This window comes from Rattus norvegicus, chromosome 7, assembly GCF_021556685.1.
Source record: "Rattus norvegicus strain SHRSP/BbbUtx chromosome 7, alternate assembly SHRSP_T2T, whole genome shotgun sequence".
Lineage (NCBI taxonomy): Eukaryota > Metazoa > Chordata > Mammalia > Rodentia > Muridae > Rattus > Rattus norvegicus.
Genome location: NC_141540.1, coordinates 139,512,994 through 139,540,131, shown reverse-complemented (window position 1 = coordinate 139,540,131; position 27,138 = coordinate 139,512,994). Strand labels below are relative to the sequence as shown.

Genomic DNA, 27,138 nt, shown 5'->3' with positions numbered 1-27,138 from the left:
GAAGTATCCCGGGCTGGGGGTGGGTGTTCGCCGCACAGCTCCTGTCGCCGTCGCGGCTTCCGGTGCTAGGTGGAGGGAGGGCAGGAGGGAGCCGCCGGGAGCGGGCCAGCGGACCAGCTACGCCGCGGTCGGCTTGCGGAGCGGGAGGCAGCGGCCGGAGAGCCAGGCGGAACCTGCGGGGGCGGAGGCGGCGGTGGCAGCCGGGGCGCAGAGAGCAGGAACAGGTTCGGAGCTGGAGAGGGAAGGCGGGTCCGGGCAGGGAAGAGGCTGGGTCAGGGTGGGAGCCCGAGGTCCCTCGTCGCGGTCCGCCTCTCACGGCCTGGCGAGGTGCAGGGGGCGATCCTCGCAGAGCTGGGGACCCCAGTCCCACTCCTGCCCCCGCAGCTGAAGGACGCCGAGCTGGGGTGGGGGCGGGGGGCGCACACGGATTTGTCCTCGGCCTCGCCCGAGGGGGCGACCTGGGCTGCAGAGGTGAGCTTTGGAGGGTTGGGGCGGAGGGGGAACTGACCCACGGTGGGAGGTGACGCGGGGGCGGTGTGTCTGTTAGGATCTTTTTCCTTGTGTTTAAGGGCTGTGAGGAATGCTGCCTTTTCTCTCTCCCTCCCCCGCCTGAGCTGTGGGGGGACCAAAGAAAAGCCTTGCCGTGGTTATTCCCCCTCACCCATCGCGAGGCATGGGGGCCGGGGCTTAGCATCAGGGCCTCCTGAGGGGGCACGGCTGCGCACGGTTTTCACGGAGGTTGCGCTCTGCTTTGGGGTGTTGGGCAGGGCAGGTTGGGAAGAGGGCAGCAGGTGGGGAGAGGGTGGAGAGGAGGCTGGAGAAGGGGGAGGGGGACCCGAGCTAGCTTGGAGGAGAGAGGTGGGGCCTTCCTCCCCCAGGCGTAGCGGGGGCGGTCTCACCGAAGGAGGGAGCATCTTGTCACTGGCCCTGAGTTTGTGTCTTCCAATCCGCTTTCTTTCTCTAGGAAGTACCAGGATTCCCGGAACAGAAAATGAAGCCTTTGCTTACGCCAGTCCTTTGAAGGAAGGAGGGGGAGGTGGGGAGGTAATGTTCCCTGTTAAAAACTCAGGGTCTTTTAATTAAGTCGTAACTCTCTGTTGAGAGACTTGATTCTTTCTGGGGGTTATATTGCCGCTGGTCTCTGGGCCAGGAAGAATGTGGTGGAGGAGTATGTGGTCAGGACTAAGAAGAAAATAGTGAGGTCATTAGGGTGAGGGAGACGGGTAATGTAAAACCTGTCTCTGCCGCTGTTGGATTGGGTCACCCTTGGGTCCATGGCATGAAAGTTTTATTGGGAGGAGATCTGCTGCAGGAGTCTGATTGCTTGAGTCATTGCAACAGGAAAGAATCTAGTCTCTGCATACCTCCATCTCTGTCCCCAGACAGGTAGATAGAAACTGTCTTTGCTGCCATTTTGTCTGAGACCTGTTTGGGGGTGTGCTGCAGTGAGTGGCCAATGGGTTGGTCTTTCGCATATTGGACCAGCACTTGAATACATTGTTAAAGGCTGTTTTAAGAAAGGGCCACTTAGGGGCTGGGGATTTAGCTCAGTGGTAGAGCGCTTACCTAGGAAGCGCAAGGCCCTGGGTTTGGTTCCCAGCTCCGAAAAAAAAAGAACCAAAAAAAAAAAAAAAAGAAAGGGCCACTTAGGAAAGATCCACTTAGGTTCAGCTTTTTACAGAACGAGTCACTGACCTTGGAGGCAGCTGGAAAAGTGTCACATAATCACTCCTGCACAGTTTTCCTTCCCTTCTTACTCTCCTTCCTTTCCCCCCTCCCTTACTTCTTTGTTTGAGACAAGGTTTCTCTGTGAAGTTCCCTTGCTCGCCTCAACCGAACAGCTGGTGCCTCTCTGTCTCTTGGGCGCTGAGGTTGACCTGGGAGCCGCCACAGAGCCTCACTTCCTTTTTTTTCAGACAGGCTGGGTTCGAACTTAAGAATCTTGCTTTTATAAGAACAACATGGGATAGCAATGTGTAGAAGTGTGCAAGGTTTCTAGCTACTGCTTAAGGAAGAGGTAAGGAGGGCCAGGTGTGGTGGCAGGCCTATCATCTCAGCACTAGGAAGATGTAGACAGCAGGTAGAGTTAGGCCCCCCTGGGTTACATAGCAAGACTGTCTCAGACAAAACAAAATAAATAAAATCCAACAAAAACCCCGACACATTGGAGATGGTTGAACAGTTGAGAAATCTTGTTAGAGAGGTTCTCAAACCTTAAGTATGTGTTCATCTAAACCCTCTTCAGCACTTACAATGAGGGGAAATAGAATTAAAGGACAGAGGCATTCTCTGTTGATTAGAAGGAGAGACTTCTTTAAAACCGAGGCTGTATGTAGCTGACAGAAACTGTGGAATCTGCTTCCTCACCTGACTTTGGAAATAGATACCAAGAGGCCTTCCAGCCAGAACACACCAATGTGTTTGGCTAATGGTGCTTTTAGAGGCCAGATGCCACAGTAACTGAAGCTGGGTTGTAGGAGCAGACCAGATGGGGGTGGGCTTACCTCCTGCCCATGCTGTCTTGTTGTATGTATTTGATAAATTTCTTGTTCACACTTAAGTTTCCTTTTTCCTTGTGCATAAAGAGGGCAGCGTCATGGGAGTTAAATGGCAAATGTAAGTTATTGAGTACTGTACAGAGCACACACCTAGTACGTGTTAGCTGCAGTTGTAGCCGTCCTATAGCATGACACCAACACTTGGGGCTGCTGTAAAAGCAAGTTCACAGAAGAGCGGCATGGGCCTGTGTGAAGGGACAGTTGTTACAGCGACTTTCCCCGTGTCCTTTGAGTGGTAGCACCTTATTCTTGTCTGTGTCAGCTTATAGCTTTAGCTCTTGATGCTTCAACAAGAAGTGAAGCTGGGGCAAGGCAGGGGCTGAGAACGTCCTCTCGGATGTAAGGGCGCGTGGTGATTCAGAGTAGTGTTCCTTAGAAAGGTCACCGAGGGGCTGGCTAGGTGGGTTAGTGGATAAGAGCTCCTGCCAGCAAGCTTGAAGACCTGAGTTTGACTCCATCCTCCTGCCCTAGGCCCACGTGGTGGAGGGAGAGACCTGATTCTTCCAGAGTTACTCTCTGGCTTCCAGACAAAAATAACGTGAAAAGAAAAGCCCCTCCATGGCTGCGTGTGACAAGCAAGACAACGTGTAATCCTAGTACTTGGAAGGTAGAGGCAAGGGTATTAGGAGGTAGAAGCCAGCAAATGCTACATGAGATCTTGTTTGAATAACAAAAAGTCCCCTCCCCAGTTGGCTCAGTGGCTAGCCCTTGGTTGGTTCTTGTTCAGAAGACTTTGGTTCAGTTCCTAGCACCCACTCCTGGGGCTTACAACACCTGCAGCTTCAGCCCCAGGAGATCCAGCAAAACCTCTATTGGCCTCATGGGGGTACTGCATGCACACACATGATTTAATTAAAAAAAGAAAAAACAGAGGGTGGGGTTGAAGAGATGGCTCATCAGTGGGAGCACTACTCTTGCACCTTCTGGCTCCCAGTTTGTTTCTTCAGCACCCACCCGAGGGCTCAAAGCCATCCTTATCTTCAGTTCCAGGGACCCGGTGTCTGCTGGCTTAGGGGGCACCAGGCAGGCACATGATGCACATACATGAAGACAAAACATGGGTGCACAGAAAATAAGTAAATCTTGTACGAATGGAGTCGGGGTGTGGCTTAGTTGCAGAGTGCTTCCTTGGTCAGTGCTTCCTGGTGGCTGTGTCCAGGGGTGTGGTGCCCCTACCTTTGGGAGATGAGATGTGGGAGGGTCAGAAGTTACAGATCGGGGATGTAAAGGTGGCTCAGTAGTCAGCAGTGGAGACTTCTTCTAGGACCCGAACTCGACTCACATGGCCTCTGCAGTCACCAGGCACAAGGGCAGCACAGGCGTCTGTGCAAGCAAGACACCAGAAGCCGTAAAGTAAATGAAAATTCTTCTACAAGGTCACAGGTCATTTTCAGCTACACATGAATTTGAGGCCATCCTGGAATAAATGAGTCCCTGTGTAACAAAACAAGTCTGAAGAGTGAAGGGCCACTTGGAGGGGTGACTGATCATCCTGGTAGAGTTTAGAGGTTTTGTTTGCTGGAAATTCAGGGTCTCCGCGACTAACTTTTCAGCTCTGTCCTTTGAAGATGTTAAGCTGTGTGTCTGTCTCACATATATTGTGTTAAAGTCCAGAGAGTATGCTGTCCTTAGTTTTCTCTTGAGCCTTCTCTGTTGGAGATCTGTGGTGAATAGGGTGGAGAGCTAATGAAACACTTCCATGATAAAGGAACTCAGAGAACATTTGGAAAGAGTCCCAGAAAAGTGAGGGCTTCCTCGGACATGGTGACACCCTTAGTCCTAGCACTTGGGCAGAGGCAGATGAACCCCTGAGCTTGAGGCCAGTCTGAGTCACATAGTGAGTTCCTATCTTTATTTTACTTATTTGATTTTAAATCATTTTGATTTTATGTGCATTGATGTTTTGCCTGCATATATGTGAGTGAAGGCGTCAGAACCTCTGGAACTGGAGTTACAGATGGTTGTGAGCTGCCATTGTGGGTGCTGAACTCAGGTCCTCTGAAAGAGCAGCTGGTGCTCTGAAGAGCTGAGCCGTTTCTTTCTTTCTTTCTTTTTTTTTTTTTTTTAAAGATTTATTTATTATATATAAGTACACTGTAGCTGTCTTCAGATACACCAGAAGAGGGCATCGGATCTCTTTACAGATGGTTGTGAGCCACCATGTGGTTGCTGGGAATTGAACTCATGACCTCTGGAAGAGCAGTCGGGTGCTCTTAACCGCTGAGCCATCTCTCCAGCCCCCTGAGCTGAGCCGTTTCTTAGCACTGAGACCCTATCCTTAGAAACCAACTAACCAACCAAATGAAACAAAGACTTCAGGGGGCAGGGAGGTTTTGGGCTTAACCCAGTGGTTCTCAGCCTGTGGGTCAGCACAACACGGTGGACTATATTAGAGAGTCACAGTGTTAGGAAGGTTGTGAACCACTGACTTAGCTTATGTAAGGGCACTTGAAGCCTAGCCTGAAGACCCCGTATGAGTCCTGGAACCCATATGGTGGAAAGGAACCAGTGCTCAAAAGTTGTTCTTTAATCTCCACATGAAATGGCACATCTGCCTACATATGTCACATACACACAAAATTAAAGTGTAAACTAGAGAGATGGTTCAGTGGCTGGTCCTACCTGGCAACCATATTGGGCATTTTCTGTCTCTTAACTTGAGCTCCAGGTGACCCAAGGCTCAGTCTCTCCGGCTTCCTCTGTACCCACCTACACTCACGAGTATATGCCCCACTCTCCAGGGCTGCGGTTGCCCACCTTTAATCCCAGGGCTAGGGAGTCAGAGGCAGGCGGAGAGTTCAAGACCAGCCTGGTCTACAGAATTTGTCCTGGGCCAGCCAGAGTACATGAGACTCCATCGATAGACAGACAGACCGACTGACCGACTGACTGTATTTCTAACAGTTCCTGTGTCTTGCTTGGTGTTTGGCTGCACATGTGCTCATGCGCCACACATGTAGGGGCTGGAGGAGGTCAGAAGAGCTGTCAGATTCCCTGGAACAGAAGTTAAAGGTTATTGAAGCTGATGTGTCAGTGCTGGGAGCTGATCCAGTTTCCTCTGGAAGAGCAGCCCGTATTCAGCCATGGAGGCCTTCTCCAACCCCCCAATACCACCCCCCAGCCTTCCCTCCCACCTCTGCCTAATCCCACCTGTGCTGGGATTAAAGGCATCTGCCACATTGCCAGCTACAAACATTTGTGTGGGTTTCTTTTTTTCTTTTTCTTTTTTTTTTTTTTTTGAGCTGGGGACCGAACCCAGGGCTTTGCGCTTCCTAGGTAAGCGCTCTACCACTGAGGTAAATCCCCAGCCCCTTCTTTTTCTTTTTAAAGTGAAGGGTTCTTATTCTAGTTGGGAAGTATTGTCCAAGCTGGGACCTTTTCTGTGAACGTTCTAGAGTTTTCTTTTTTTTTTTTTTTTTTTGGTTCTTTTTTTTTGGCGCTGGGGACTGATCCCAGGGCCTTGCGCTTCCTAGGCAAGCGCTCTATCGCTGAGCTAAATCCCCAACCCCATTCTAGAGTTTTCTTACAGATTTCCAGAAAGGGTCTGTTAGAAAGAAATGGCTTAAGAATGTCTATCCCCTTGGGGAGGGGAACACCTCTAGAGAAGGGGAGGGGCAGGGGTTAGGGGGATATTGGCCCGGAAACCGGGAAAGGGAAAAACATTCGAAATGTAAATAAGAAATACTCAAGTTAATTAAAAAAAAAAAAGAACGTCTATCCCCAAGAAGGATCGCATAACTGAGTGACAGGTCTCTTGGTGCCTTTTCACTCTTCCATTGCTGATAAGAGCCCAGCATACATACCCTATTACTTTCTGTGTGAGCATCAATTATGAATGTTTAAATTTAAAATGAGTTTAGGATGCAAGAGAATATTTGCTTTCTATTGAAAAAAATTTTGTGTTTGTGTGATGGGGTCTTATGTAGCCTAGGCTAGCCTCAAAAACTAGCCATGTAGTCGAAGATGTCTTTGAACTAATGATCCTTCTGCCTCTACCTCTGTAGTGGTGGGCTTGCAGGCATTTATGTAACCACCCCTGGTTTGTCAGTGCTGGGGACCAAACTCTTGGCCTTGTGCATGCCAGCCAAGCATTCACCAACCGAGCTACATTCCCTGTCCTGTAATTTTCTCTCTTGAATAAAGCATTTAGACTTCACCTTAAGAAAAATTGTAAGCTTTAATACTTAAAATGTTTTATTGAGGAAATGGGGCTGGTATGGTGTTGGGGAGAGTGGGGCAACATAATGAGAACTTTTGTATTTGTGACCTCTTCTTCCCAGGCGGCTGGCTGCTGCTGCTTCTTTCCTCTTCTTCAAGTGTAATTGGACTTTTTCTTGTTTTTTAAAAAAAGATTTGCCAGGTAGTGGTGGCCCATTTTAATCCTAGCACTCAGGAGGCAGAGGCAGGCGAGTCTCTGAGTTCTAGGGTAGCCTGGTCTACAGAGTGAGTTCCAGGGCAGCCAGGGCTACACAGCGAAACCCTGTCTTGTAAAACAAAGATTTATGTTTGTTTGCATGTATTGCTTACATGTCTGTATATGTGCACCATGTGTGCGGTGCCTGGTACCCGTGGAGGTTGGACAAAGGTGTCATATCCCCTGGGGCTGGACTTAAGATGGCTATGAGCTGCCACACCCATGCTGAGAGCCTACCCTGGCTCCTCCAGAGAGAGCAGCACTTGCTCTTCATCACCAGCTGGCTCCAGCTCCACCTTAAGTTATGTTTTATCTGCTTTCACTTTTTAAAAAAATAGTTGGGGTTGGGGATTTAGCTCAGTGGTAGAGCGCTTGCCTAGCAAGCACAAGGCCCTGGGTTCGGTCCCCAGCTCCGAAAAAAAGAAAAGAAAAAAAATAGTTACTGTGTGTGTGAGAGAGGGTGAGCATGCCACTGTGTGTGTGAGAGAGGGTGTGCATGCCACTGTGTGTGTGAGAGAGGGTGAGCATGCCACTGTGTGTGTGAGAGAGGGTGAGCATGCCACTGTGTGTGTGAGAGAGGGTGTGCATGCCACTGTGTGTGTGAGAGAGGGTGAGCATGCCACTGTGTGTGTGAGAGAGGGTGTGCATGCCACTGTGTGTGTGAGAGAGGGTGAGCATGCCACTGTGTGTGTGAGAGAGGGTGAGCATGCCACTGTGTGTGTGAGAGAGGGTGAGCATGCCACTGTGTGTGTGAGAGGGTGTGCATGGCTGTGTGTGTGTGTGTGTGTGTGTGTGTGCATGTCACTGTGTGTGGGGGTGTGCATGGCTCTGTGTGTGTGTGTGAGAGGGTGTGCATGGCACTGTGTGTGGGGGTGGGGGTGCATGCCACTGTTTGTGTGTGTGGGGGTGTGCATGCCACTGTGTGTGCGGAGGAGGATGAAAATTGTCTTTTTCTCCTTCCACCATGTAAATCCTGGGTATTGTACTCAGATTTTTCAGGCTTGGTAATAAGTGCTTTTGCTTGATGAGCCATCTTGACCGTTTTTGAGAGAAGATTGTATGTATTCTAGACTGTCCTGAATTTGTTATGTAGACCACAGCAGCCTGGCTCTGCCTCCCCTGTGCTGTGATGACAAGTGTACGTCACGTCATCTCTGTGTCTTGGCAGGCCCTCAGTCCTCAGGAACACTAGAGTCTGAGGACCTGGAAACCACTTTTCTACTTTGTCAAATTTAGGAGAGGGACTGGGGGCTGCAGGTAGATGACTTTGTATCTTGACACACTAATCAGTGGGGCCATTTACACAAAGCGAGTCAGTCACTAAGTCCAGGTCAGTCCTGGTGCTTTGTTCAAGGACCTGAAGCACGTGGTAGCCTATGCAGATACAGGGCTCAGAGTCAGTGCGGGGATTCCCAGCCTTTTCCTCTTTTGCGGCATACACAGAAAATGATACTAGGACAGCAGCTAGAACCCTGGGCTGATAGTCACCGGAAGGCCTGCCTAGGTACCCATGGGCTTTGTGAGTAGCATATCCAACTGACATGGAATGCATCAGAGCTGCTTTGGGAAGCTTTACCTCTGGAAAGTGAAACAGACAAGTTTGAATAAACTAACTACATTTCTGTTTCTTTTCTTTTTTCTTTTTTTCGGAGCTGGGGACCGAACCCAGGGCCTTGCGCTTGCTAGGCAAGCGCTCTACCACTGAGCTAAATCTCCAACCCCTGCAGTGCATGTGCAGGTCAGAGGTGTCGGATCTCCCGGGACAGGGTTAACAACACAGTTCTGAGCTGCCACATGGGGCAGAGAGTTGAACTTCAGTCCTCTGAGAGCCGCCAGTGCTCTCAACGAGAGCCATCTCTCCAGGCCCCTTAGTGTCTGCTGTAGGGGTTGGCCTTGTCCAGATTCTGGTTTTCCATTTGACTTGTTCTCTGTGAACTCCATCTTGATCTGTACCGAGGGCTCAGATTGGTTTTTAAGGCTTTCTACTATCTACCTAAAGTCACTGGTACATTTTCAGTGTTCTTTTCTTTATTGTTCTTTCTCTTACAATTACATCCCGGCCACAGTTTCCCCTCCCTGCACTCCTTCCAGTCCTCCTCCCACTCCCCTTCCCCAGATCCACTCCTCCATTTCCCTTTAGAAAAGAGCAGGCCTTCTGGGGATATCAACTGAAAACCATACGACAAGTTACAATAAGACAAAAGACAAAACAAGCCTTCCTATCAGGTCTGGGCGAGGCAACCCAGTAGGAGGAAAAGGGTCCCAAGAGCTGGTGAGAGAGTCAGACACCTGACTGCTGTCAGGAGTCCCACAGAAACACTAAGCTTATAACTCTAACATGTATCCCTGATTACCGCTTCAGTCCCTGTGCGCCGGCCCCCACGATCCCTGCTTAGTTTATTCTGTGGACCTTGTTCTCATGGTGTTTGGAACCCTCTGGCTCCTATAGTCCTTCCTCCCCCCTTTTCAGGGTTCCTGGAACTCTGCCTAATGCTTGGTTGTGGGTTTCAGCATCTGGTCCCAACAGTTGCTAGGCACTGATCTATGAGGATAGCAGAATATCACTGGGAATCAGTACATTAACTCCCTACCACCACCACCACCACCACCCCCCAGTTGTGTTTGGTTCTGATCCATCCTCTGCCTCTTAGCCATCCAGGCAATGTCAGGCTTGGCTCACTCTTCATGGTGTGGGCCTCCAGTCAGATCAGACAGCTCAGGGGTCTGAGGCGCTGCATTCAGTGATTTGTTTGTTTGTTTGTTTGTTTTTGTAGTGAGGGAAGCATAGTGTTTAGACTCTCCACAGCTGGAGGAAACAACAGCCACAGCATAGCTAGATTTGGAGCAGTTGTAAGCTGCTCAGGTTTTAAGAAATAGAACACAGAGCAGGGGCTGGTGAGATGGTTTAGCATAAACTAAGAGGATCCAGGTTCAGTTCCCAGCACCCACATAACAACTCTCAACTGTCTGTACCTCCAGCTCTCAGGGTCCAACCTCCTCTTCTGTCCCTTGCAGGCCCAGGCACCCTCTTGGTGCAGTCATACTTAGACATAGCGTGCACACAAGATAAGGCAGGCGGCACTGTGACTATCTTAAAACAGCACACCGACTTTACCCATGGAGCCGTCTCTGGCTCAAAAGTTCTCGTTTATGGTTTTTGTTTTTTTGTTTTGCTTTTTTAAAGGCAGGATCTTACTTTGTAGCCCTGCTGGCTTGGAATTTGAACTAGGCCGACTTCAAATACACAAAGATCCTCTTGCCTTGCCTTACCTTGTCTTGCCTTGCCTCGCCTCCTGAATTCTGGAATTAAAGACATATCCTACCATACTATACCCAGCTAGAATTTATTATTTATTTCAGAGAGAGGATCTCATTTAGCCCAGGGAGCCATGAACTTGCGATGTAGTAGTTGAGGATGGCCTTGAACTTAGTAAAGTAGCAAGAGATGGGGTTGAAATAAGGCTGGTATGAAAAGGTGGATACGGCTCTTGTTCTTTCACAAGGTAGAGTAGAAAGCAGTAAATCCAGGAGGGGGAAGAAGGGGAGGAGGGGGAGGAGGAGGAGGACAGCTGCAGCAGTTTCTGTTCAGTTTGTGGTGCTAGAATTAAGACTCCGACGAAAGCAGCCTGGAGAGAAAGCAGCTCTCCCTCACAGCTTGTAGTTTATCATGGAGGGAACTCAAGGCAGGAAGCTGGAGGCAAGAGTCAGTACAGAGACCGTGACGGAGTGCCCATGGCTTGCTCAGCCTGCTTTCTCATATAACCCAGGACCACCTGCCAGAGGAGATGCTGTCTGCAGTGGGCCAGGGCCTCTTACTTCATCAATCAGGACAGTGTCTCAGACTCGCCTACAGGCCAATGGGATGGAAACATTTTATCAGTGGAGTTGCCCTCTTCAGAGATGATTACAGGTTGTGTCAAGTTGACAGACTAATCGGTATAGAAAGGGAACAGTGAGATTGCTTATCAGATAAAGGTACTTGTCACCAGGCCTGACAACCTCAGTCTGATCCTTGGAACTTATGTGGCAGAAGAAAAGAACCAGTTGTTAAAAACTGTCCTCTGACCTCCACACATGTATCACAATGCGAATTCAAACACCAGAGAGGAGTGGCAGCTGCATGGGGGGAGGAGACTTCTTTCTGCTGCACTGCAGTTGGAAGCAAGTGCCACACCCCCAGCATGCGAGGCTGGTTTACAGGGCCTGATTGCAGGGACAGTCTCCCTTTGGAAAGTGGAGAAAGTCTGGAGGTGAGTAATGGTGGCAGGTGCACAGCAGTGTAAGTGTGTTAGCCAGCACTAAGCATGTTAGTCAGCACTGTAAGTGTGTTAGTCAGCAGTGTAAGTGTGTTAGTCAGCACTGTGTGTCAGCACTGTGTGTCAGCAGTGTGTGTTAGTCAGCAGTGTAAGTGTGTTAGCCAGCACTGTAAGTGTGTCAGCAGTGTGTGTTAGCACTGTAAGTGTGTTAATGACATTGAACTGTACACCTGAAAACTCTTAAGATGGAAAGTTATCTGTAATTTTTAGAAGGAAGTATACGGTAGAACACTTGATCCCCTGTTGACGCGCTGGCTTGTCCTTGAAGGACCCGTGTCCTCCCGTGTTCCTACTCTGTCTAGTTTGTTTTCGTTATTTGTTGGGTAGGAGGCTGTTGTGAGACTCAGTGTAGCCTAGGCTGGCCTATACTGTGATCCTCCTGTCTCAGCCTCCTAAGTAGAGCCTTTATGTGTGTCTGTATTTTCTTTGATTAGGATGGCATTTGCTCCTTGTCTTGTTCTGTCCTTAGGGGTTTTGTTTTTACATGTTCAAGTGCTTTGCCTATGCGTGTGAGTGTGTAGTGTGTGTGTCTGGTGCCCATGAAGATGAGGAGGAGGGCCACCGTGGGATACTGAACTGAACTCAGGTCCTCTGCAAGAGCCACGCGTCTTCTTAATTGCTAAGTCCTCTTTCTGACCCCTAGGAGTTGGGGTTTTGTTTTGATTTGACATAGGGTCTCACTGTGTGCCCAGCTCTTAGCCTCTGAGCTGTTGTTCTGGTGTCCCAGCTATCATTTTTCAAATTTTAAAAATTATGTTTATTTTTGTATGTGAGAGAAGGCAACTGCCATACACACACGCCAGGGTTAGAGGATGGATAGCCTTTGATCAATTCAAGCTGTCGTATTTAGTGGCAAGTGTGTTGACCTGCTGAACCCCCATTCCTTAGTGCATGGGAGTGAGGCATGTACGTGCACATCATTCTGAATGTGCGTGTGTGTGTGTGTGTGTGTGTGTGTGTGTGTGTGTACGTGTGTGTACATGTGTACGCTGAAGGACAACTGTGGGTATCCTTGAGAATGACATCTGTCTCTTTTGAGGCAGGTTCTCTTGCCTGGAGCTTACCCGTTAGTCAGTCTGTGTAGACAGGACAGTGAGCCCCAGGGAATCTTTCTTGTCTCTGCTTTCTTACCATGGGGTTACAAGTGTGAACCACCATAGCTGGCTGTTTTTGAATGAGCTCTGGGGCTCTGACTTGGGTCCTGTGCTGATTTTGTGGTCGTTTCTTTGAGACAGGGTCTCCGTGGTCCGGCTCTTCTTCACTCAGCATTCCTCCAGCCCCAGCCTCTGGAGTGCTGAGCTCACAGGTGTGAGCTGCCACCCAGGTTTAGCATCTCGTCTTTGTATGATCGAATGAAGGCTAGACAAGAGGTTAAAGGTTGAAGAAACCATTCTCAGACACTCCCAGGGCTTTTCCACATTGCACTGGTGACTGTTTCTGCATGACATCAGTGAGCCTGCACCGACAAGAGACGTGAACAAATGCCCTGCATATCTTAGCCAGGTCGTTTCATTCTCTAGGCTGAGGAAGAATCTTTGCTGAAATGTACCTTTGTACTCTGTGCTCTGCAATTTTAAACAAAATGGAGGTTTGCTTAGAAGAAAGGGAGGAAAGAAAGGCTGTGGTAGAGGCAGCTAGTAATCTTTGTCGTCTGAGGCTGTCTTGCTCCTTTTAAGGACCAGTTACTGTTTGCATGGGTGATTGCCAGGTTCTCGGTCCTCCCTGCCCATGGCACTTCATATTTTTGCACATCAAAAATAGAAACACAAACTGCTCTTACAGAGGACCCCACTTAGAGCAGTAAAGTCAGATAGCTTACAGCAGCTCGTGGCTCCAGCACTGGGGATCCGATGTCCTCTTCTGGCCACTACCCTGTCACTCAAATGCACACGCCTACACCCACACCCATAGAAATAGAATAGAAGAAAGAGACCTGTGTTAAGTTTAAAGCAAGCCTCCCTATCCTTACCAGGTGTATTCCTCACTTTTTCCTGTCTGAAGAATTGTCATCCCGTTCCAAATTATCGTTGACTTTTCTGTTCTTTTATGGAGTTCATCATTAACCCCATGAGTTCTACTTTTTCTCAGACAGGATCTCTCTATTTGGCCCTGGCTATCTTGCTGTCTAGACCAGGCTGGGTTTGAACTCAGATCCTCCAGTCTCTGCAAGTCCTGTGCCCAGTGAATCCACATTATTGTTTCAAATCTCTCTTATCTTCTGCTGCTACCTCTTGCTATCAGCAAAAGATTTAACTTCTTTTCCGTGAATGAGCACATTTTGCCGGCATCTTTTTTTTTTTTTTTTTTTTTTTTTGGTTCTTTTTTCCGGAGCTGGGGACCCATCCCAGGGCCTTGCGCTTCCTAGGCAAGCGCTCTACCACTGAGCTAAATCCCCAACCCCTGCCGGCATCTTTTTAAGTGTACCGTGTGTGCAATGCCTGTGGAAGCCAGAAGAGGGCATTGGGTCCTCGGAAACTGGAGTTCGCAGACAGTTGTGAATATCTCTGCCTCTATCTTTAAAGTGCTGAGACTGTGGTTGTGGGCCACAGCGCCCTGTGTGCGCGTCCTGGACTGAGCTAGACTTTCTGTGTGCCGGGTAAGCTCTACAGCAGCCCTCTTCCGTCCAGTGCACCCTTGATGACTCAGGGGACACAAGATTCTACAATTTACTTGTGTTCTGACTTAAGTGTTCTTGAGACAAAACATAAAACTTAAAAAGAGATGTCTTGGGGTTGGGGATTTAGCTCAGTGGTAGAGCGCTTGAGGCCCTGGGTTCGGTCCCCAGCTCCGAAAAAAAGAAAAAAGGAAAAAAAAAAGAGATGTCTTCAGACATGGTTGGTCATACTTTGAGCCTAGCATGTGGGAGGCAGAGGCAGGCAGATCTGTGTCTGGCCAGCCAGGGTTATATTGTAAAATCCTGACTCCAAGAGATAAAAAGATGAAGGCGCAGGACACTGCAGCAAATCTGGGTAACAAACTGCTGTGTTCCCAGCACTTAGAACGCAGAGCCTAGAGGATCTGTGAGCTGAGGGCCAGCCTGGTCTACATAGTAAGCCACATAGGCCCTGTCTCAAAGCAAACAAATACAGAATACATTCCTGCTGTGAGCAGCCACATTAGTCCAGGAGACTGATGCAGACTTACTGTGCCCTAAACTATTGGTCTTGTGGTTATCTGTGTTTCAAATACCATTCCCTTTAGGTATAGAGTCCTCAATTTGAAAATGACCTGGGAACACCATTGCTTTTACTTACCTTGCCAGACAGTGAGGGTTGAAAGGTTCCTCTGCCTTCCTTGGGACCCTGAAGAGGATGGTGGTGCCAGATCCAACATCTTCCCCTCCGAAGCATTCAGGATACACGCTTGGTCCAGCATTGCGATCACATGGGAGGAGTGTGACAGGGCTTTTGACCATCACACTGCCCTGAAGGTTGAGGCAAAGCACACCAGCCAAGATGGCTGACAGCCAGCTCTAGCGCTAGCTAGCTGCCTTTCCTGGGAACGGGGTGGGGGCGGGGTACACGTGGCCCTCAGATGAGGAGGACCCTTAGTCACTGTGCTTGGCCGGACGCTTGCTGTGCTTCACAGGGACTGAATTCAATTTCAGAGCTCTTAATTATTTTTACCTCTGATGAATAAAAATTTCTGAAAGTAAAATAGGGTATTGAGATGCTCTGTTATGAGATGTTCCTAGGGTTAGGGATTTAGCTCAGTGGTAGAGCGCTTGACTAGCAAGCCCAAGGCCCTGGGTTCAGTCCTCAGCTCCAGGGGAAAAAAAAAGAGAGAGAGAGAGATGTTCCTACAGTCTGTCTTCATCTTGACTCAGTTTCTGTTTTAACTACTACCCTGGTAGATATTTAATGAATAGTCATCTCAGGAGGGACAGTCATGAACTGTACAGAATTTTTAAGCCTCCTTGTAAAGTACCAAAAATCCGAAAGAAAGGGTAGGGTTTAGTATGATTTGGGAGAGGACTTTCCTAGCACCTAGAACTAGGTGTGGTAGTACGAACACATACAGTCTTGGCACGGGGGAAGAGTGGAGACAGGAGGATCACAGGGCATCCCTAGCTGATACTTTGAGGCAGTCTAGGAGCTTCGGTTACATGAAATAGTCTCTTACTCCTAAAAGCCATCCAGGGAAGTCTGTGTGACTCTGAGTAGAGAAGTTTGTAGTAGGATTGCCATTTCTGTAAAGTATGTGGTTAAACATTAGTAAACCAGTGTGATTGCGCACACACACATACACACACACACACACACACACACACACACACACCCTCTGTTGCCCTTGTAAGAAACCACCATTTTTGGGCTGGGGATTTAGCTCAGTGGTAGAGTGCTTGCCTAGGAAGCGCAAGGCCCTGGGTTCGGTCCCCAGCTCTGAAAAAAAAGAACCAAAAAAAAAAAAAAAAAAAAAAGAAACCACCATGTTAGTGATGCCTCTGCCCTGCCCAGATCTCCTGACATATATAAAGGCAAAAGCCATTTTTTACTGGGTCACAATCTACCAGGTCTCTGGCTTTAAAAAATTAAGTCTGTGGTGATGGTGGACAGGAAGAAGACATAAAAATGAATTTTTAGGGGTCACTGAGCTAGCTCAGCAGGTCAAGGTGCTTGCCACCAAGTGTGAAGGCCTGAGCTTGGTTCCTGGAATCCACATGGTGAGAGGAGAGAAGCAGCTCCCTCGTTGTCTCTGATGTACGTGTGTGTGTGTGTGTGTGTGTGTGTGTGTCTGTGTGCGTGCATGTGTGCGTGCATGTGTTGCCACGTGCATATACACATAAAGTGATGAGAAAGAAAATTGATTTTGAGTGTTCCTACTAGACAAAGCCAAGGTGATTATTACCTGTGTCAGCATCAGGAATCTCTTCCTCGGGAGCTGAGAGGAGAGCATCAGAACTGGCAAACAAAGGAGCTTCTCCTATGTCAGTCCAGTTTGGGAGACATTCTGTTAATGACTTGTTTCTCTAGAACAATGAAGTACACCCCCTTTAAAAATCACATTTACTTGTGTGTGTGTAGGTTCCTCATGCTGCCGCACACGTGAGGTGGTCAGAGCAGAATTTTCAGGAGCTGTGTTTCCTTTGCTGTGGGTCCTGGGAATCTAACTCGGGATCAGGCAACAGGCACCATTCCTGGCTGAGTCATCTTTGCTGGCCCACAAAGAAATCTTCTGTGTGCTAATAATATAACTTAAAAGTGAAACAAACTCCATATTCTATAAAATGATAAAAGGTAGCATTTCAAACTGCATAGCCACTAGAGAGTTATAAAAAGTGTACACACCGGTCTAGAAAGGTGGCAGTGAAGAGCATGTGCTGTTTTTACAGAGGACTAGGGTTTGGGTCTCATCATCCACCCGGTGACTTAGAACCATCAGGATCTGATACCCTCCTCCAGCATCATCAGGCATGTACATGGTGTACATACATAATGCAGGCCCCCTGCACACACATTTCTGTTGCCCTCTGTAGCACTTCAGCGCTCTCTGTGACTGGTCTGCTTAGTGCCTCAGTTTCTCCACATCTGTTTCTATCCTTTCGATAATCAGCTTCTTCCTCTTCCTCCCGGCTGCCTCATCTTCGTGTCTCTCAGGGCCTTTGGAAGAGACTGGGCTGGCTTTGGAAAAGCAGGTTTAGTGTAGCTTTGTGACTTTTGTCTGCGGCTTAAAGGTGAGGGATCACCTTTTATTTATTTGCGTTAATCCTCTCCCACCTCCTGCTGGCCTTTATTTAGGGTATGTGGTGACAGTAGGCAGTGAACATGGAGATGAAGTGCGTATGACTTTGGTAAGATGTTCATTCTTGACACATCCTCAAGCCCCAACCCACATTAACTAGAACTCCTGTAGCCCAGACTGGCATCAGACTTGAGAGATGGCCATGGGTAGCCTTGAACTTCTGATCCTCTTGCTTCCCGGTCTTAACTGTTGGGATCACAGGTGTCTATCACCATGCCCAGCTATACAGAACATTGATCAACTAACATTAGTCATAGATACCAATCCCACTGGACAGAATGATACAGGGACATCTCTGGTTGAAGCTCAAGTCAGTATGCATGCCGGATCATCCACAGTGATCTGGTCATGGGAGTGAAGACAGGCCCGAGGAAAGAAAGGATATAGGCCTTGCAGAGGGGATCACGTCTTAACTAGGGAGCTGAGTATGTACCCGATAATAGGAAAGCAAGTCACAGGGTAACGTGTGCTGCATGAGAAGTTCACATCTTTCAGGGACTTTGCAGGGCAGATGATGTACAGCCAGCTTCTCTTTCTCCCGAGGCCATCCTGCTTCCGCCTCATCCTGCTTCTGCCTCATGGTGCTGCACAGAACTGTGTGTCTGTGGCAGGTTAGGGTCAGCTTTGAATTGTAATTTCAGCGTGACAGTTGAGCAAAGCAGAGCAGAGGGTTATTTAGAGGTTCCGAGCAAGGGGTATTGGCTGCTGGTCTCACTGTGATCAGGTAATCAGTGCTAGCTTGGTCATGAAGGACGGTGAGAAGCATGTGATGGAAGTTTAAGGTCTCTGCCGGACCCCAATAAAATCTTCAACTAATACCATCTCACTGATCCCCAGAAACATAGAGACGGTTTTCACTGTGGAGGCCATGGGACTGGAAACCAACTACCATAGGTCGCTGAGGTTGGGATGGCCTGATCTTAGTAGCTGCACAAGTGTCCCTGTCACTCCTCTACCCCTTCCTGCCCTCACCTCAGGAATGTGCAAGAGCCTTAGACCTGACTGGATGAGTTGAGGCCGGAAGGGCAGCAGGGCTGACATTGAGTCCTAAAGTCCACACAAGCCCTGTTGCTGGGGTGTGAGCTTTGTGGGTCAGAGATAGGCTCATCTGGGAGAGCGGGGAGAGGCACACCTGGCTCATTAGTGGAGTCTGGGGATACCTGAAGATGAAACACTGCTACACTCGGTTCTTTTTTATTTTTAGACAGCCTAGAACGTCAGTCCCCAGGGGCTGTTGATCTGACTTCTGTGCACTAGTCTGGAATTCGCTATAGAGGAATAGGGGAAACAAAACAGAACAAAAACAAGCCTGAAGAAGTTTTCAAAAAAGTGACTAAACTTCCACTAGACTTCCAACTTACTTTGTAACTAGGATTCTTTTTTTTCTTTTTTAAGATTTATTTATTTATTTATTTATTATGTATAAGTACATAGTAGCTGTCTTCAGACACACCAGAAGAGGGCATCAGATCCCATTACAGATGGTTGTGAGCCACCATGTGGTTGCTGGGATTTGAACTTAGGACCTCTGGAAGGTCAGTCATTGCTTTAACCACTGAGCCATCTCTCCAGCCCATAACTAGGATTCTTTGCCATGCACCTCTCACTTTCCTGGGTTTAGATGTGCTCTGTCCTGACCTGTCCCTTCGCCTTCTGGGTTTGAGGTGTGTGTGTGTCGCTGGTTTCCAGACTAATAGAGTGCCAACAGCTGGCTTATGATCGCTGAACAACCTGCCCACTGACACGTGCTCCCAAGGCACCCAGAACCATTGCATGATAGTTTCAGGGGTGCATTTCTCGGCCAAGCGCGTAGTGCTCACCTGTACTCCTAGCACTTGGGAAGTGGAGGTAAGACGATCAGAAGTCCAAGTTTATCCTTGGCTACATAGTGAATTTGAGGCCAGCCTGGGCAACTGGGACCCTAACTCAGACATTTCAGGTAATTGGACTCTGGGAAGAGTGCTTGTTCTTGCAGAAGACCTGGGTTCAGTTCTCAGCACTCAACATAGCACCTCACAATCAGTTGTTTTTTTTAAAAATGATTTATTTATTTATGTATTTTATGTATATGAGTGCTCTGTCTGTATGTCTCTCACGCCAGAAGAGGGCATTGGATCCCATTATAAATGGTTGTGAGGGGGCTAGAGAGAGATGGCTCAGCGGTTAAGAGCACTGACTGCTCTGCCAGAGGTCCTGAGTTCAATTCCCAGCAACCACATGGTGGCTCACAACCATCTGTAAAGGGATCCGATGCCCTCTTCTGGTGTGTCTGAAGACAGCGACAATGTACTCATATACATAAAATAAATAAATCTTTAAAAAAAATAAATGGGGGTTGGGGATTTAGCTCAGTGGTAGAGCGCTTGCCTAGCAAGTGCAAGGCCCTGGGTTCCGTCCCCAGCTCCGAAAAAAAAAAGAAAAAATAAATAAATAAATGGTTGTGAGCCACTGTGTGGTGCCTGAGGACTGCTCTCTAGAAGAGCAGGCAGTGCTCTTAGCCACTGAGCACCTCTCTAGCCCCCATCACAGCCATTCATACTGCAGTGGAGTCTAATGCCTTCTGTGGGCACAAGGACACACAAGCAAAATCCTCATACCTAAAGTAAGTAGGTATAACAGCAGTGAGACATTTTTAAATGCTTTTTTGTTTGTTTGGGGGGTTGTTGTGAGAGGAGATCTTGCTGTGGAACTGGCTTGGAGCTTTAGATTCTTCTGGTCCCAGATCCTGGTTGAGGGGCTCTCGTAGGTGTGAGCTGTCACATCTGTCTCGCTGTACACTCTGTGGCTGTCCTGCCCTTTGAGAGGGAATGAATGCATAGTGTATGCTGTATGCTTTGTTTGCTGGCCGCAGTGGTGTCCTACCTCCTCTCACAGCTCTCCTCACCCATTTAGCAGGGGTTGCTGGATGTCTGTTGCTGTGAACCATTTGTGAACACTCAGTTTGCTTGAGCTGGAGGTGAGGTTGATAGAGATCTTCAGAGTGAAGTCGACTGTTGATCTGCACCAAGCCTGCTTAGGTTTCAGGGACACAGTGCTGCAAGCTCTCTCGGTTTTACTAAAGGGAACTTGAAGCAACTAAGGGTTTTGAACAGAAGAACCAAAGGGCCTGGTTTGGCCTTTAAAATCACTTTGGCTGTTTTGTGGAGAACGGGCTGAGGGTTAGGGAAGACAGGGCCCAGATGATTACTTTCTTGCAGGTGACCTGACAGGACAGCACTCTCTGGGTGAGCTAGGGAGAGCAAAGCCTTCCCCATCCCTCAGCTCAGGATGCAGTTGAATCAACAGGCCAAGCACAGCAGTTCAGCGTATAAATGACCAGCCTCTCTTAGGAGTCATGCTTGCTGTTTTACTTCCTCAATTACATTGGTGTGGAAGGAAAATGAAATTACAGGGGAGGAAGAACAGTCTCTTTGCTAGAGCAGAGCATAAACGTTGGGAACCTGGCAAGCCTGAGCCTTGTCGGGAGTTACAGGGCCACTCCTCATTCCACTCTCCTGTCCTTCTCAGAAGTCTCAGGCTAAAGTTGGCGAAGGGAGAGGCAAATGGGTTTGCAGTGCTCTGGAGTGTAACAGAACATTATAATGGAAATGACTTTAGAAGTCTCCAACTAGAACCTTCTCAGTTTTTAGGTGCAGATCTGCAGAGATGAGGTAAGCGACCTTCCTAGTCACTGCAGTGGATCACTGGCATAACAAGGGCCCCACACGTCTCCTGCTTTGCCTCTGCTCTCAAAAATTCAGTCTGTGTGTGAGTGGGCCTTGGGATTCATAGCCCCTTCTGGTGTTTAGCCAGTAGTAAGTGAACTCCAGCCATGACTTTGGCAAATTCCATGAATGCGAAGTCCTTACAAACAGTTGATGGTAAGGAGTTTGTGTTTCCTTTGTCTAGGATCAAGCCCTCCATACCAGGGACCAGGCTAAAACCAGATTACCACTGCCCCTACCTGGGCCCTGTTGACTTAAAGCAGCCACTGTAATCATGGGCAATATCTTTGGGAACCTTCTGAAGAGCCTGATCGGGAAGAAGGAGATGCGCATCCTGATGGTGGGCCTGGATGCTGCAGGAAAGACCACCATCCTCTATAAGCTGAAGCTTGGCGAGATTGTTACCACCATTCCCACCATCGGTAAGGGAAGCTCGGCTGGGCTGAGGGAAGGCTGGGGCTGCTCTGAGATCTCCCACCTGGCCTCCTCTCCCCAGGCAAGCCCACACAGTTTTGGGCTTCAGAGGGGGCGTCTGTTTAACTTTGTCAGGTGCCAGAGCTGCTGTTCGCCCACCTGCCCTGGCCCTCCCTGATGCGGGAACTTCCGCAGCCTGGCACACAGCAGTTGCCCTCAGGCGTTAGGGTTGGTTTGTTCTTGTGTTGTGTGGAAAGCAGGTGAAGGGCTTTGATGTTCCTGCCAGAGGCCTGGAATAGCTCTGGTTTAGATCTTCAGTGGCAATCTTAGTTAAGACCTGCCTGTTCGAGGGAGAACATTTGCTACAAACAAACGTGGGGGCTGTGGGTCATCATCCTGAGCTTGGGGTTCCCACACGGTAGCTCCTGTCTCAGGTTTCCCATTGCCCCACATCTTAGCTTAGATACATTTTAGTGATCAAGGGACAGAATAGAATCCTTTCTTTGTAGAATGGAGGACAGAGTCTGAGTGAACAGGAAGACAGTGGCTCATCTTATCCAGGTGGTTGTGACCAGAGCTGGCTGTTGTTGACTTCTTCGATTTTCCTTCCTAAAAAATAAATACCTTATAATATAAATAGAACATACACTTATTTTTATGTGTGCATTTATTTTCCCCGTGTGTGTGTGTGTGTGTGTGTGTGTGTGTGTGTGTGTGTGTGTGTGTATGCACCATATACACGCACATCTAGTGAACATGGAGGTCAGGACAGACTGTCAGACCCTGTGGAACTGGAGTTATGGACAGTTGTAAGCCACTGTGTAGGTGCTGGGACTTGAACCCCCTCCTTTGGGAGAACAAGTGCTCTTAACCACTGAACCCTCTCTAGCCCCTTTAGATTTCCTGTTAGGACCCAGGCAAGGACTACAAGGTCCCCACGTCCCTTAAGCTTTCTGCCTTTGGTGTCACATGTAAAGCAGAAATGGGAGTAAGCTCATCGGGCCGTTGATTGTATGTCTGGTGTTTGAGGCCAGTGGCCATTGACTTTTTCCCCCCAAAGGGTTTAATGTGGAGACAGTGGAATATAAGAATATCAGCTTCACAGTATGGGACGTAGGTGGCCAGGACAAGATTCGGCCCCTCTGGAGACACTACTTCCAGAATACCCAAGGTATGACGACAAAGTTCCTGGGGTTGGCCTTGGTGGGTTTGCAGAGCATGACTGTTCTTAGTTACGGGTAGCCAGCCCTTGCTCTGATGCAGCTCCCGGAAGTGGAAAAAAGGGGACGTGTTTGGGGGATGTAGTAAGGGACAGGACAGGAGACATCTGTCTCTCTGTGTGTCCCATGCTCTCTCTGCTCTCCAGGCTTGATATTTGTGGTTGACAGCAATGACCGGGAGCGAGTGAACGAGGCCCGGGAAGAGCTGATGAGGATGCTGGCGGAGGATGAGCTCCGGGATGCTGTGCTGCTTGTGTTTGCAAACAAACAGGTGAGCTGCTCCCCTCCCTGCATCTGGGAGAGAGCATCCTGACTATAGGAGTCATGGGGCCTGGGGGCTCATGTATGAAAGGCAGGCCTGGGACAACTACTGTCCATTTGGAAGTGTGAGAAACAGGAGCACTTGGCTTCTTCACACCCTGTTCCTTGTTCCCCAGCCCAGCTGTATTTAGCAGCAACCTTTTAGTCCTGGGTATTGATTTGGTAGATATGTCTGTTCAGGATCTTACCTTGTTGTACCTCTGTGTACTGCAGTAGAGCTGGCCTTGCTCTTGCTGTCACACTTGATTGTTTGGTCATCTGAATCACACACACTTACAACTTGCCTCTTCTCTATCTAGTTCACTGGCTCTGCAGTTCTGGGACCACTGGGCCTGGAACATTTCCTTCAGATTTTGTTCTGGGTTTTCTGAGACAAAGGAGACGGTGGCCATATGTGTGCCTTTGGCACATGGGTGCTCTAGAGATCCTGAGTTGATCCTTTCAGAGATCCTGAGGTGTCTTTGTGTGTGTTCCCTTGCGCTGCAGGATTTGCCGAATGCTATGAATGCTGCTGAGATCACAGACAAGCTGGGCCTGCACTCTCTGCGCCACCGCAATTGGTACATTCAGGCCACCTGTGCCACCAGCGGGGACGGGCTCTATGAAGGCTTGGACTGGCTGGCCAATCAGCTCAAAAACAAGAAGTGAGAGCCAGGCAGCCCTCTCTGACTACCCCACCCACTCCTGAAACATACCTGTTGTCTCCTTACCCCAATTTCCCCCTTTCTTCCTCATGAAAGTGTGGCCAAGGTCCTGGGTGTCATGTCCACTGCCCAGCAAGCGCCTTTCCTCCTGAGCCTCCCGCCCCCTTCCTTGTGCACTGACACGGTCAGCCCCCACTGCTGTCCTGATGATGAGTCATTCCAATCTACTGGGTTTAAACCAGAAGGAGGCTGTTATGGTTTCGTGGGGTCCCCCTTGGTTTCAGGAGGAAGAGTGGGGACGTTTCCTCTGTTTGCTGTTTGGCACTGGTTGCTGTGCTCTTGGCATCTGAGTCCCTTCCCTGAGTCCCTGGCCACTCTCTTCCCTGTCTTCCTTTCCTTCTACACCCTCCTATTCTACATGGACATTGGACATTGCACGGGCCTCTCTGTGTGTGCGTGCATGTGTGCGCCTGTATATATGTGTATAGAGAGATATATCTGTGGGGTCAGGGGAGGGAGTGGAGCGCAGCTCAGGGCTTGCAGCCAGGACACTGCACACTAGACCCTGTCACCTGCCCTTCTGTGTTGGTGAGAGAAGGGGATGTGGGTGAGTCCCATTGCTTTCCTCTGCAGGCGGCATTCCTGGGTGTTAGGAGAGACTGAGCTCCAACAGTCATCTGTCTTCTCTTCCCTTCTCCACCCTTATGAGCACACGAAATGGCATTGATCTCTGGGTCACTGTTCCAAGGGGATGCCATCCTCCTCTGCTTCATTAGTGGGAAGGAAAGGAGCCCACTCACGTTGTCAGTCTAGTCAGGAGTGTTCAGTTGCTCCTCTCCCATCAACCTCACTTCTGCTCCCCAGGAACTCGAGGGAGGTGGCTTAGTGGGACCTGATGTATTGGGGCCTGCATGTTGGGGGGTGGACAGCGGTTTAGGGAAGGAAGGCCCAGACTTTCCATCTTACTCTTGTACCCATGGAGCAGGCCTGTTCCTGCCTTTGGGCCTTGGGGGCTGGGTGGTTCTGTCTGTCAGAGATCCCTCAGTAGATCTGCTGACCCGATGAGCACTGACTAAGTGGAGTAATGACAAGGAAGCCATGGATTGGGGTGACATAGCCAACCTCAGTGTCACCTCTGTTCTCCAGTCTAGTCTCTGTCTAGTGCAGGACCAGACGAGATGAGCTTCTGCTGTGCTCACGGTCCTGTCCCCTCCTCTCTGGCAGTGTTCCCCAGTCCTCAACCTGTCCCTGGATAGGATGGTGGGGTGGAATGGATGCCGTAGGACCCTGTACGGCTGGGGCTGGAACCCTGATCTTCAGGGCCTTCCCTCAATCATTCTCTGCCTGTTCAGCTGCTGCTGCAGGTCTGTAGAGGGCGCTTGTTGCAGAAGCTTTGACCTGGGTCCTGACTTATCACTGCACTGAAGCTGCGGCTGTTCTGTGGGCTCCTGTGTGTGCTGGCTGCGCCCTGAGCTCCAAAACAGCTGCCCATATCCTGTCTGCTAAGGTCAGGACCCTGGGCTCTCTGCAGCATGGCCAACGGACCCTTCCCAGAGGGCTGTTCTGAGTTGTACTTGATGGCCAGGTTTCCTGCCACCTTTGACTTCTACAGCAGGCAGATAGGTTCCCAGCTTACTGTGAGAATGTGTGCTTGTGCAAGGTTCCAGGATATGTCTCAGTCAGGTAGTGCTGTGCTACCCCAGATACCACACCATGGCGGGGTGTGCTCTAGACCTGGTGTCCATGTGTGTGTCCGTGCGTGAGTGTGTGCGTGCCATGTGTGAGTGTGTGATCTCTACAGGGGGTGCCAGGGGTTCTGTTTCATTTTCAATGGGTTCCTTCCATTCCCAACACTGCGCTCTTCTCTTTACAGTTCCTGAGTCTTCCCCTGTCGCTCTCATTCTCTCTGCCGTTTTCAAGTCACCCCCTCTGTTGCTGCTGTGAGCGCCTGTTTGCCTTTTCGGTTGACTCACCACTTTGCCTGTTTGTTTTTGATTTAGTTTTTGTCTTCTATCTGATTTTCTACTCTCTCTTTGCTTTGAGGTTGGTGAGGACTTTGCCTTTTACTCTGCCACGCTTTCTGACCTTTCCTACTTAGATGCTAGTTCCAGATAAGTTGTGTACATTGCAGACTTCATTCCACTACTGCACCCCTTACCACAGCATCTTCTTTTTCTCCACCTCCTGGGACCAACCTAAGGCTGAGCAGGCTGAAGTAGCCTTGAGTGTTGCCTTGGTGCCTGCTGCTCCAGATATGTCCAGCAGAGGGCAGTGACATCTTGGTAACATCTGGCTTTGTGGTGGGGTTGGGGAGCTTTCTACATTCCCTAATCAGTCTTTAAGGGTTGGGCATTTCATCCCATTTCTGTGAACCCCTCTCTTGCTTTTCTCAAGTTTAATTTTTGATCTTGTTCTACCTTTCTTTTGTGGGGACTCTCCCTTCCCTCCACCTCCAGAATTTATGGTGTTACAGTGGTATCTGCAGTTCTGAAGTGGGTTTTTTCTTTTTGCTGTCTCTGGAATGTAGACTGTACGTGTTTAATAACTTGCCTTCTCTATCCTTGCTCAGAAATGTGGATAATGCAATGGCTGTGACCCTGGTTGGAAATTAAACTTGTTTTATGCAGCTTTGGAGCAGCCCTTCATCCTTGAGCAGCAGCTGTGCGGCAGTGGGAAACTGGTCGTCCTCTGCAGAGTGGGAGGACACCTGCAGTGCAGGGAGAGTACAGTGCGTCATGGAGGAGCTTAGGTTTATTGGGAACACTGGTTATGATCAAGTGCTAGTATGTGGGAGCGCTGTGACCCCTTTGAGGGTCACATATCAGCCTGCATGTCAGACATTTACATTACAATTCATAACAGTAGCAAGGCACCACAACATGAGGAACTGCAACAAAGGGTTGTTGCATTATTAGGAAGGTTGAAAACCCTTGCTGTAGAGACTAAAGCAATTGGAGGGCCCCTTACTTCCTCTGGTCTTAGATCTTTCTAACCGTGGAAACTGGGGGCTGCAATCCTAACACTTGTGCACTGAAATACAGAGTGTAAACATCTGGGCAGAGCAGTAAACTGGGTAAACATCTGGGCAGTGCAGTAAACACAGTGTAATAAACATCTGGGCAGTGCAGTAAACAGCATAAACATCTGGGCAGTGCAGTAAACACTGGGTAAATGTCTGGGCAGTACAGTAAACACAGTGTACACTCCTGGCAGTATAGTAAACACTGGGTAAACATCTGGGCAGTATAGTAAACACTGGGTAAACATCTGGGCAGTGCAGTAAACAGCGTAAACATCTGGGCAGTGCAGTAAACACTGGGTAAACGTCTGGGCAGTGCAGTAAACACTGGGTAAACGTCTGGGCAGTACAGTAAACAGTGTAAATGGGCAGTATAGTAAACATGGTAAACATCTGGGCAGTATAGTAAACATGGTAAACATCTGGGCAGTATAGTAAACACTGGGTAAACATCTGGGCAGTATAGTAAACACTGGGTAAACGTCTGGGCAGTATAGTAAACATGGTAAACATCTGGGCAGTATAGTAAACACTGGGTAAACATCTGGGCAGTGCAGTGAACACAGGGCAAATATCTGGGCAGCGCAGTAAACACAGGGTAAACATCTGGGCAGTGCAGTGAACACAGGGCAAACATCTGGGCAGTGCAGTAAACACAGGGCAACCATCTGGGCAGTGCAGTGAACACAGGGCAACCATCTGGGCAGTCCAGTGAACACAGGGCAACCATCTGGGCAGTGCAGTGAACACAGGGCAAACATCTGGGCAGTATAATAAACCTAACAC

At 49.0% G+C, this 27,138-nt stretch overlaps 1 protein-coding gene across 1 annotated transcript; it reads left to right on the top strand.

Moving 5' to 3' along the window:
- The first annotated feature begins 32 nt into the window (after positions 1-32).
- Positions 33-25,964, top strand: Arf3 (ARF GTPase 3). Its single transcript, NM_080904.3, is given in 5 exon segments — positions 33-224; positions 20,919-21,156; positions 22,209-22,319; positions 22,515-22,639; positions 23,176-25,964. Coding segments are annotated over 4 exon segments (546 nt in total). The 5' UTR covers positions 33-224; positions 20,919-21,008; the 3' UTR covers positions 23,338-25,964.
- The last annotated feature ends 1,174 nt before the right edge of the window (positions 25,965-27,138 follow it).